General features: G+C 46.3%; 1 protein-coding gene across 4 annotated transcripts in view; it reads left to right on the forward strand.

Moving 5' to 3' along the window:
* smtnb (smoothelin b) overlaps positions 1-10,909 on the forward strand; it is a 64,476-nt gene extending 53,567 nt beyond the window's left edge. For 2 of the 4 annotated variants that reach the window (XM_083644038.1, XM_083644040.1), the window contains 11 exons: positions 2,247-2,468; positions 2,719-2,794; positions 3,064-3,096; positions 4,026-4,199; positions 4,313-4,375; positions 4,481-4,565; positions 4,658-4,834; positions 4,932-5,058; positions 5,243-5,394; positions 7,366-7,543; positions 9,108-9,237. In XM_083644038.1, coding sequence (XP_083500164.1) covers positions 2,247-2,468; positions 2,719-2,794; positions 3,064-3,096; positions 4,026-4,199; positions 4,313-4,375; positions 4,481-4,565; positions 4,658-4,834; positions 4,932-5,058; positions 5,243-5,394; positions 7,366-7,513 — 1,257 coding nt within the window. In that variant the 3' untranslated portion in view covers positions 7,514-7,543; positions 9,108-9,237. Of the gene's footprint in view, positions 1-2,246; positions 2,469-2,718; positions 2,795-3,063; positions 3,097-4,025; positions 4,200-4,312; positions 4,376-4,480; positions 4,566-4,657; positions 4,835-4,931; positions 5,059-5,242; positions 5,395-7,365; positions 7,544-9,107 lie in introns of all 4 variants that reach the window. The other 2 variants (XM_083644041.1, XM_083644039.1) reach the window with 2 other exon arrangements.
* The last annotated feature ends 241 nt before the right edge of the window (positions 10,910-11,150 follow it).

Consider the following 11,150-nt stretch of genomic DNA (forward strand, 5'->3'; position numbering starts at 1 on the left):
CAGTAAACACAACTCTCCCTCCTTACGTTCTGCTCATGCGCTAACTGCTCCTTGCACCGCTGCTCCTTCCATGGTATACATTCCAGTACCCTGAAAGGATGTTTTTCCTCAGAGTTTATGCCTGGTAATGCAGCACTCCAGTCTTACAGCCATAGTGGTGTGTATCCTACCTGTCACAGAGTAACTCTGGGTTCTCGGAAGCTTTTTACCATTTAGACACCCAGTGTGTCAGTCATAGCCTGTGAACTTAGTTAACTGTGACTAGGCAGAATTGTCTGGGACTTTCCCTGGAACCTGCTCTCACTCTCTCATACAGGCAGGGCTGGAAGGCAGAGGGGCTGTGGGGAATGATGTGAGGTGGTGAGTGGGCAGTCTTGGTACAAGATAAAGATCATTGTCAAAAAAGAGTGTTGAGATATGAATATACATAAGTACCACCAATGTCACATGATCACGCATATTATGGTTCAAGGAAATCTTGCTGTGTTCACTATCTCCTAAATCTGAGCAAGCCTCATACCCTTTTTCCATAAATATGTGATGGCCTGGCTTGGCTCTGGCCTAGTTTGGCTCTGGCCTGGCCTGGCCTGATCTCTGGCCTGGCTTGGCTCTGGCCTGGCTCTGGCTTGGCTCTGGCCTGGCTTGGCTCTGGCCTGGCCTGGCATGGCTCTGGCCTGGCCTGGCTTGGCTCTGGCCTGGCCTAGCTTGGCTCTGGCCTGGCTTGGCTCTGGCCTGGCCTGGCTTGGCTTGGCTCTGGCCTGGCTTAGCTCTGTGCAATCTGCCGCAGCTGGGAGCATTTCCATTAAAACGGGGCTACCTGCTTGATGGTGTGTCTTTGACTGATGACACCCTTGTCGAAAAAGCAGCGGGCTGTATACATCATGGCTGTGACTAGTGATCAAAAAGTTGCGGCTGTAAAGACGGTGGTTAAACATTTAATTTCCTGTAAGTTCTTCACAATAAAAAAGCTTTCGGTTAGTTTGTCAATGGAAAGCTTTTTATATGAACAGCAGGAAATATTTTTATTAACAACATGGCTCCGATATATGATCGAAAGTGATCCGGAGGAAACTGTCAAATAAAGTAGACATGTGAAAGTACAAATGGAAAGACAGGAGGGAAACTAAACTAAATCTACAAAATACCCTACTGAGAGCTGAACACACAGAGGCTTTTATAAATGTCTCGTTGTCTCGCAACTGCTGGCATCACAAGCTTGATGTGGAGGAAGAAGGGGGGTCGTTACTGGTTGGTCGCGGTTGGCGAGAGGTGACCGCTGGCCACTTGGAGGCGGGTCGGGTGCGCTTTGGCCACACGCCAGAGAAGGTCCATCTCGAGCGCGGCTCGGCACAGCTCGCTGTGTTAACATTTGTATGGGAAAGGAGGATCAGCGCAGCGTGGTTTGGTTTTGGCACGGCCAAAAGTGGCAAAAGAAAAGTGCCTTTTGTAACCCAGCTGTAGATTGCTTTCCAGTAGGCAGACTCACTTCCCTTCCATCTCCCCCTGTCTTCGTTTGTCCTGGTCTCCTATGGGTCAGGGATACATGGTTTCTCACTACTTGCAGAGAGCCTGACCTCCAGCTGTTTGGCTTGGAGATATAACTGGGGAAGCTAAGCAGGTTTGACAGTGGTTAGTCCTTGGATGGGAGACCATGGTGTTAAGGACCAGTAGGAGATGCTCTCCCCTCTGGTCTCATGAATAATCTCCCCATCCCCAATGCCCCAGGGCAGAAACAGTGAGCAACGTCCTCCGGATGAGACGTTAAAACGAGGTCCTGACTCTCTGTGGTCATTAAAGATCCCATCGGCACTCTGCGTGAGAGGGTGTAACCTCGGTGCCCTGGATCAATTCCCACACAGGCCTTCCTTCCATCATCACCACCTAATCATCCCTCATTGTCTAATTGGCACATTCAGTCCTCTACTCTCCACTGTGATGCTGATGTGTGGTGACGGAGCCAAATGACCCCCCCCCCCCCCCCCCCCCCCACCACCACCACCACCACCCCTCCCCTCCCATGTGAAGTGCTTTGAATACTTAGAAAAGTGTTATATAAATGCAATCATTATTAGCCCTCAGTCAGCAATGCTCACGAATCCAACAACGGTCATAAATGTGTTAAACAGACAATAACTTCCACATCTGTGCACTCTGTAATGAATCAAATGATCTTTCCTCCTTCTGCACGTGTGTGATGTTGCTCATGGCGTGTGTGTGCGTGCGTGCGTGCGCGTGCGTGCATACAGATGGAGGCGGAGCCTGTGGTCGCCTCGGAGCCGATGTTTTCAGTTGGCCCATCTGTCCAGGTGGCGTGTCACGCCCCAGCCATCCCCACCAGCTCTACAACCACTCAGGCCAAACCTGACGAACGCTCTGGAACCACTCAGGCCAAACCTGACGAACGCTCTGGAAAACTGACCGCTGAACAGCTGGCTGCCATAGAGGATGAGGAGCTGCTGGACAAAATGGTACTTCACACCTCGCAATTCTTCCACATCCCTTAGATTTAAACGCACCATGTGACAAGTGCAGCCACTTCAGTCATGCAGCGAGTATGTGTGTAAAAGCTCAATCTTGCCAGCTATGTGAGAGTATATTTGGAAAGGTCACTGCCCAGCACTGCATCCATAAATATAGAGCCCTGCTGCCACTGGGACCTGACCTCTCATTTGTTTTTGTTTTTGTTTTGTTTTTCTTCTTCTTCTTCTTCTTCAACAGCTCGATGAGTCAAAAGACTTTGAGGAGAGGAAGATGATCCGGGCAGCAATGAGGGATCTGCGTAAGAGAAAGAGAGGTGAGAGTGACGCAAACAGGATAAACGATGTTCTATCCATCACTCTAGTATCCACAGTTACATGTTTTCTCTCTCACTATTTAATGACTACTTTCTCTCAAGCCTGAAAAGCTCTCAGACACACTCATTCTTCATCAAGCTTGGTTTTTATGTTATTTTTCCATGCTTAGGAGTGCCGTTTTCTGTCTTTTCTGCTGCAATTTATATCACTGACTAAATGAACCTGCCAAATCCCCCAATTGCATTATTTCTACTCATTCTGCCCCCAGAGGTCATGCTGGGATGTACTCAAGAGGAAATAGGTAGGACAGGTTGGTGTGCAGTGTGGATTAACACTTTGTATGTGCCTGCGTTTGTCTTTAGCACCATCCTGTCATCGTCAAACCAGTGGAATTATTTCACTCTTTGAACCCTGTTGCATCGCATCTGCACAATTCTAGCAGAAAGCATAAGTACTTGTGAGCAACCCGTTTGGTGGACGATGAAGGATATGTTGACAATTCCGTTAACATGCATGAATTTAGATTTTTATTTCCATGATTGAATACCTTGCACTCACCTCAGCGTGTTGCATCAGTGCTGTTGAAATGTCTCCCAGTCACGTTTTTTGTGTGTCGTGTGACAAGCACTCATATGGTTCCACCTAGTGTCTGGTTGTGCTGAGCTGAGGGTTGAATGTCCTAATAGCTATGAGTCTACATATGTAAAGGTTCAGTGCCACCCAGCACACAAAAACCTGTGTTCTGCATTTCCTTGTATTGCTCTAACCTCTGTGGATATGACACAAGATCTTAGATTAGGCTAAATGTAGAGCTTAAGAATTGATCTCTGTAAGAGTAACATTGTTTCCTGTATTAAAACTCATCAAGGTAAATGAAAAAGTGATATACCCGATGGAGCAGTGGGGTTGGACTTGGCACAGCTCTCCGCGGGGGACGATCAGATCTGTTTGCTCTCTTTGATCTGTGACGTTTGCACATTACATATTACTTGACGGCTTTGGCTCGGCCGTCCGCCTCCCCCCCACCTGCGTGCGTTTGTGTGTGCAGGGGAATTTTATGGTACCGTGGAAAGAATCCTGAAATGTATCGCCTCAAATTTGGAAGCTGTGTTTAATCCATCTTTGCGGCAGTCAAGATGAGGTGCTGTCAGCTTGTTTAGGGCCAATTGTCCACCTCCTCTTTTTCCACTGACGTCATCGTGACATTTCCCTCCTCTCCTCCCATCGTAGACCAGAGAGAAAAGGAGCGTGAGACCCGCCTGCAGGAGGTTCGGCAGCAGCGGGAGGAGCGCGCCCAGAAGGGTCGCCCAGGCGCCGGAGAGGTGGTGATGAGGAAGGTGGAGAAGTCCGCAGACGGCTCCACCCTCAGCCAAGTCACCAAGACAGACCGCTTTGCCCAGTCTGGTAGGCCGAAATACTAATAACTTAGTTATTATATATGCACACTTAAGGCCACCAGCAGCCATAAAACTGACACTGTCACAATATTTACAAAAAAAATGCGTGTGTGTGTTTAGATGATGGGAGCAGATCATCACGCAGCACAATGATGGAGAGCAGTTATGTGCAGAAAACAGACAGTGAGTCATGGCTTGATTGCCCTCTTCTTTAAATCACTATTAGTATTAGACATTACAGTCTTACCATCACTCTCATTCATACGAGTGTTTATTTCTGTGTTCCAGGAGGGACAGTCCAGTCCAAATCGTATAGCTACACCTCTTCCTCTTCCACATCCTCCTCCTCCAGCACGAGCAAGAAAGTGGGCAGGTGGGTTGCGAACCGTCAGCCTGGTAATGACACTTAAATGAAAATGCCGGCAGCTTCACAAATGAACTGGGCTGTTCGTCTCCCTGCCACAGTGTGTTCGACCGCGAGGACGACTCGGCGTCCCGCGCCGGCGGCGGCGGTGTGGCTGCCATGGAGCGAAAGCAGGCGGAGAAGCGCAAGGAGCTGATGAGGGCTCAGACTCTGCCCAAGACCTCCGCCATGCAGGCCCGCAAAGCCATGATCGAGAAGCTGGAGAAGGAGGGTGGGGGGTAAGGATAAACAGAAATGTCGCACAACCAAAGAAAGAAAAGGAACATGTTAAAGCATGTAAATATTAACACAAAGCCCTGTATGCTTTTTCTGTAGCCCCGGGAATCAGGCAGTCGCCAAGGTAAACAAGGTCCAGCGCTCCACCAGCTTTGGTGTGCCCAACGCAAACTCCATTAAGCAGATGCTGCTGGACTGGTGCCGTGCCAAGACCCGCTCATATGAGGTGAGCTAACGGGCCACAGAGCCCACCTTGTTGTAGCTCATCCTGCTTAACAATTAAGGCAAGATGGCCCAAGCACAAGAAATTAGATGAGTTAGTTATTTCCCTATTTTGGGATATTTCCTCCTCTTAGTCATTACTGCCCCCTGCCTCTCTAACTGTTTGTTTTGTTTTGTTTCCCCCGCAGAATGTGGAAATTCAGAATTTCTCATCCAGTTGGAGCAATGGCATGGCGTTTTGTGCCCTGGTTCACAATTTCTTTCCTGAGGCCTTTGACTACAACTCCCTGAGCCCCAGCAACCGCAGGCAAAACTTTGAGGTGGCTTTCAGCACTGCAGAGTGAGTACACACACACAACCGGTTTGTCCCACATACATGTGCACTGACCACATCAATTTTGACTTGTTGTAAGTTTTGACTACAAGCGAGAGCTTCAGCCATCTGATTTCCACTATTGGAGAAACCACATCAACTGCAGGGGACCTGGGTTTTGTTAAGCTTGGCAGAGAAAATGTATGAAGAAACCACCACAAGAATATCCTGCAAGCTACTGCAGGCTAAGCTTTCCTCTCAGGCTGGAAGAAAGAGATAATATCTTGCAGCCCAGGTACTCACGCAGTGAACACAAAATGAAAATCAAACGATCCAAGCAAAACATTTTTCTTGCGCTGCTCCCTGCCCAAAAACAACACATTACTCTTTCATCGTATTGTAGCTTTTATCCAATCCTTCTCTCTCATTGCTCTCGGACTATATCTGTTTGACCTTTATGAAATCCACCTTCAGCTCTCATTCAGTGACGTCTTTAGGCTCAGTATTGCTGTGTATACAAAAATCTACTGTCAGCCTCAGTTGCTGCTCACCATGCGTCTACTCAGTAGCAGATATGAGCGGAGATCAAAGTTTTGCTTGAATGGTGAAAAGATGAACCCAACCTTGCGTTCGTCAGGGTGAGTGGCCTGAAGCGTGGGGACGGACCAATGAGACGTGGGAGTCGTGTGGCCGCAGTCGCGTCCTCCGCCGGTGTCTGAGTGTTAACCTTCCCTGTCTCTCACAGGTGTAACCAAGTCACCTCGAGAACTTTCCCTGTCTCTCCCAGGTTGTAACCAAGTCACCTCGAGGCTGAGCGACCCGTTACTACTACTACTACTACCTACCTACCTACCGCACTAATTCCTCCACCTCTAAAACGCCACTCTCCACCTGTCCTCCGCTATGAGTAACCGCTGTGACCCCCCCCGTCCGCCTGGTCGTTGCTCTAAACCCAGAGACCCAAACAACAAGCAGGTCAAAAAGGAAGAGCACTCGGCTGCACCTCCGACATTTCCCCCTCTTCCTTTTGACCCCTAATCTCCCTCTCCTCTCCTCCCCTGATCTCTCTTTACCTCCTCTCTCGTCCCTCTTGAATGTGGTCACACCATTCCAACTTGTGATCCCCCCCACCACCACTTCACCTGTGTGTGCCGTGTTCACGTGCTCATAGTAGGCTTGTGACGATGCTGATGATGCCACTGGAAAATATCAACACCGGACTGTCATACCACCACCCCCCACCCCCCCACCCCCCATCCTTACATCTTTGTGTTGCACTATCACTCACTTCCCTGGGCACCTCCCACCCCTCTACCAGTTAGCTGTAATCTGGAACCCCTGACACAAACCACACCCACCCACAGACACACACCTTCCCGTGCACCTGTGTGTTTTTCCACTGTAGAGTCACTCTGTGGTTGTATCTCTATGTATTTGCAGGATCCTTGTTGTTTTTTTCAACACGTCTTGTATTTGTTTGTGAGAATACCAAGCCGTGTTCTACTCATGTCTTAAGTCTCCTGTCTCAGTGCACAGAAAAAAACAACAACAAAGCAAACAAAAAGGCTAAATGGACATCATTTGACCTTTTGTCTTGTCTTGTGTGTGAGTGTGTGTGTGCGGCACATATACTGTACGTATCGATGTTCATGAAGCATGTCAACTCATGGATATACATACCTGTCAACACAGAGAATGTAATGGTATTGTGTATTTTTGTGTCTTCTCTCTCTCCTTCTGTCTTTTCACCCTTAATCCTTTCATTTGGCTGCTCACTGCTTTATCTATTTTTTCCTCCTCCCTCTCTGTCCACTATCTCTGTCCCGTTTCCTCTGTCTCTCTCCATCTGTTATTCACTCTGGTCCCTCCTCCACTGTGTTTCTCTCTCCATTTCGATCTTCCTTCCTGTCTCTTGCTCCTCTCCTCCCTTCCTTCTCCCCGGTCTTCCCCCCCTCTCTCTCCCATCCCCCCTTCTCCCTCTCCCGGCCGCGGGTGCAGGAAACTAGCGGACTGTCCCCAGCTGTTGGATGTGGACGACATGGTGAAGATGCGTGAGCCAGATTGGAAGTGTGTGTACACGTACCTGCAGGAGTTCTACAGGGGCCTGGTGCAGAAGGGCCTGGTTAAAACCAAAAACTCCTCCTAGAGTCGCACCCCCGCCTAAGTTGAACTCATGGTGAGAGAGGGGCAAGCCTACCAAGGGACCTCACATTGGTTCTGAGAGACTTTATGGGATAGGGTGTGTGTGTGTCCGTGTGTGTGTGTGAGTGTGTGTGTGGGTGGGTGTGTGTGTGTGTGTGTGTGTACTTGCAGATGCAAGTGACTGGATATCAGAGATGGGGACTTGGACTCAAGTCGCACTTAAGTTGCGCACACAGTGACTTGAGACTTGTCCTCAAAAGACTTTTGACTTGGGACTTGTGAACAATCTGTATTTTTATTTTATTTTTTGTATTAAGAAAATGTCTACTAATAGTAATGTCAACTACTGTTGATACTGTATGCTAATAGATAAAGGAGTGAGGATAATACAGTACATGCTTTGAGTTCCTTCATTTTAGCTATGCAGTGTTCTAAGTAGACCGGATGGCATGCAGCAGATGATAGAACGTGCATCCATAAGAGACTTGAGACTTGACTTGGACTTGCCGCTCAAAGACTTGAGACTTGACTTGGACTTGCAAAAAATGGCTTGTGAGCATCTCTGGTTGATATAGGTTTTTACTTGATGTGATTTATGCCAAAGCTTGGTGGCACAAAAAGCCATACAGCTGTCATTGGATTGAGTGTTTGCTACCTCAATCTGAAGCTACTGAGGTCTGAAGAGCCAAACATGGTGTAGGTGTGTGTGCACGTGCGCGTGCATGTCTCCATAGCTTGACTATGGGCCAGGCAGACAGCCAGGCATCAGCACTCCTCATCTGCAGTTCCACACTTTAAAAGGAAATGCTGTATCACAATGTTTCAAACAGAGGGATTGAGAAACAAAGCAGGGAGCGGAAAAGCTATGTGTTGTCTCTTCACGACTGACTTATCTAACCTGAGCTTAACCGTGTTCAGGCACTTGCCTTGTAAAGCCTTTTAAAGTTGTGCTCCTGAGGTGTAGAATGACCTCGCTCTTCAATATCTGCAATGACAAAAGAAAAAGGGTTTATTAGACATTTATTTTCTCATGCGAGAGATTTACTCATCCACTATTCCGGTAACTTTTGTGTAAGTGGCTCCCATGACACTAGTTTGTTTGAACAGGCCGTCCCTTTACTTGAGTGCTGCAGGGTTTATATGGAGATAATGCCACCCTGTGGTCACTTTCTGCATGGCTCACAGGTGAAGTCATCATTCCTAAAAAAAAATATTGGCATACATCACATTAGTCGAGTCAAGTTTATTTACAGTATAGAGTGCTTTTAACATGTTTGCCCCACAGTGCTGTACTTAAACAAGATAGACAAAAAAGGAAACGAGGTATAATGACAACATGAGATGAAGTACATAAATCTATCAAACAGCACTAGAGCTTGCCAGTTCAGGAGTGTGTGACTGAGTGTTAACACTAGTTATTTTCAAGTATTCCCATTGTGCTGGTTTGGTTAATGATGAGGAATATGGATGGAGGAGAAAGTAGTATGAAGGTTTGGGAATCTGTGAAGAGAATATCCTCCTCTCCATCTCTCACCCTCATCCATCTTGCCAGTTCTGTCTCTCTCATACGACCTATCTCTTGTATGCCTGTCCCTCAGGACCTATGCCAACTGCATGCCCCTGCTGGAGGTGGAGGACATGATGATCATGGGTAATAAGCCTGACTCCAAATGTGTCTTCACCTACGTACAGTCTCTGGTCAACCACCTGCGCCGACACGAGATGTCCATGGGTCGGCCCTGTCCCCTCTGACCTGTGCCCCCGTACGCCTTGGCCTAGTCGTGTCCCGCGTGTCCGGGCAGTAACCAGTCTGCACCCCCACACCCTGACTCTTGAGAAGCAGGGTCACAGATTTGCACATCTCTGATGGACCAGTTGGGGATAGTGTGTGAGTGTATGCGTGTTTGTGTGTGTCATTTTGCTGATTATCTTTGTTCGCAAAGGTGTGTTAGATTCATTCAGTTCTGTGGACACACGCGCTTAATACAAAGTCCCACTTTCTCCAGTGAGAAAGCACCAAAGTTTTTTTATTAGAGTTTCTTAAGTTTAAAAATTTTACATATATTTTAACTCATTTTCATACCTGGTAATATTCTACATTTTCCAAGTTCTGTTACTGGTGCATAGTCAGACCCCCCCAAAAATGTACAAGAGAAAATATATTACAGTACTCTCCTGTTTAAATTAACTAGTTTTTTTTTCTGCTACACTTTTGTAACTATTGTGATTTGATAGCATAGTTGTTGGTAATGCCACTGAAGAAGAAAAATATATGCAATACCATAGATGCCTGTCTCTGCATTGTCGGTCTCCACTCTGGTACTGTTTTTTCTTTTAATACCAGAATCTGCATGCTTTTTCAAACATATTTACTTGAATTCTTTTAAATAGTTCTCATTATTCTCATGTTGTCATCAATTAGCATAATGCTATTTAATTTAATTCAGGAGCACTGGGAAGTTTTTTCTCTGTAGTTAAAATGAATGGAAGAACATTGTCTGAGTAAGCTTGCTACAGTGCTACTGAGAAGCAGGGTCAGTTTTTTGTTGTTGCATTTGAAACACATATTGTATAATTTTATTTTAACACGGAATTGTTTGCATTGTTCTGTGAGTGACATCATCATCATCTAACTCTCACATCATGTCACATGCATTATTCAGGTTAAAAAAAACAATTGGGATGAGTGGATATTAGTCCCAGACTCTAACGTGTTTTTTTTTGACATTACATTACTGTATATTGTTGCTAGGTATTTCATACTGAGTGACTGACAACGGGGTGTAAAAGATATCACCCGACGCTCCCGTCACGCCCCACATTGCAGCCTCACCCCTGCCAGACGCACTCCCACATGGCTGTTTGAGTGGGCTCATTATTTATGCTTAGTTTTTGAATATATTGTTTTTATTTTGTTAGTGTGTACATTATGCTTTATACGTTTTGTTTCAAAAGAAGTCTATAAGACCAAGCTAGCAGCACAATGCTTTATGGAAAAAATGTAGGTCATTTCGCAAGTTTTTGGGCCCAATGAAAGCCGGCTTTCAGCTCGGTCACTCACAAGTAAACCTGAATAATGGCTGAACATACTTTATTGCTAATGTATATTTTATAACCTAAGGAAGCCAAGGAAAATGTATGACAGAGTTTTATTCCACTTGTATAATTAAGGTTCCTTTTGACTAGATTTCTAAAATGATGGTTGCTTTCAGAGCTGATTTTGATGTAGTTATTTTCTTTCTCCTGCTCTATTTTAGTGGATTTAGAGTAATTATTTGAGAATTATTCCAGTGCTGCCAACTTCCACAAAGCAGTGAATCCTGTACATATGAGCTTAAACACGTTGTTCTAATTTCATGTTTCTGTGCACCTCACAGTTAAATGTGAATTAATAATTAAACCAGTTCAACAAATGAGTATTTGTTGGGGAGTATTACTTTGAATGATCACACCTGGTGCACCTAATTTGATGATCTGCTGTTCATTTCATTTTATAGGCTGGAGCCTATCCCAGCATGCATTGGGCAGAAGGCAGGCAAACACTGAGACAGGTTGACAGTCCTTACAACGTGAACACATTCACACCTACGGGCAATTTTGTCTCCAATCTGCCTGATTTGCATGTCTTTGGAGTGTGGGAG

This window comes from Poromitra crassiceps (assembly GCF_964638095.1).
Source record: "Poromitra crassiceps genome assembly, chromosome: 10".
In the NCBI taxonomy this organism is placed as follows: Eukaryota; Metazoa; Chordata; class Actinopteri; order Beryciformes; family Melamphaidae; genus Poromitra; species Poromitra crassiceps.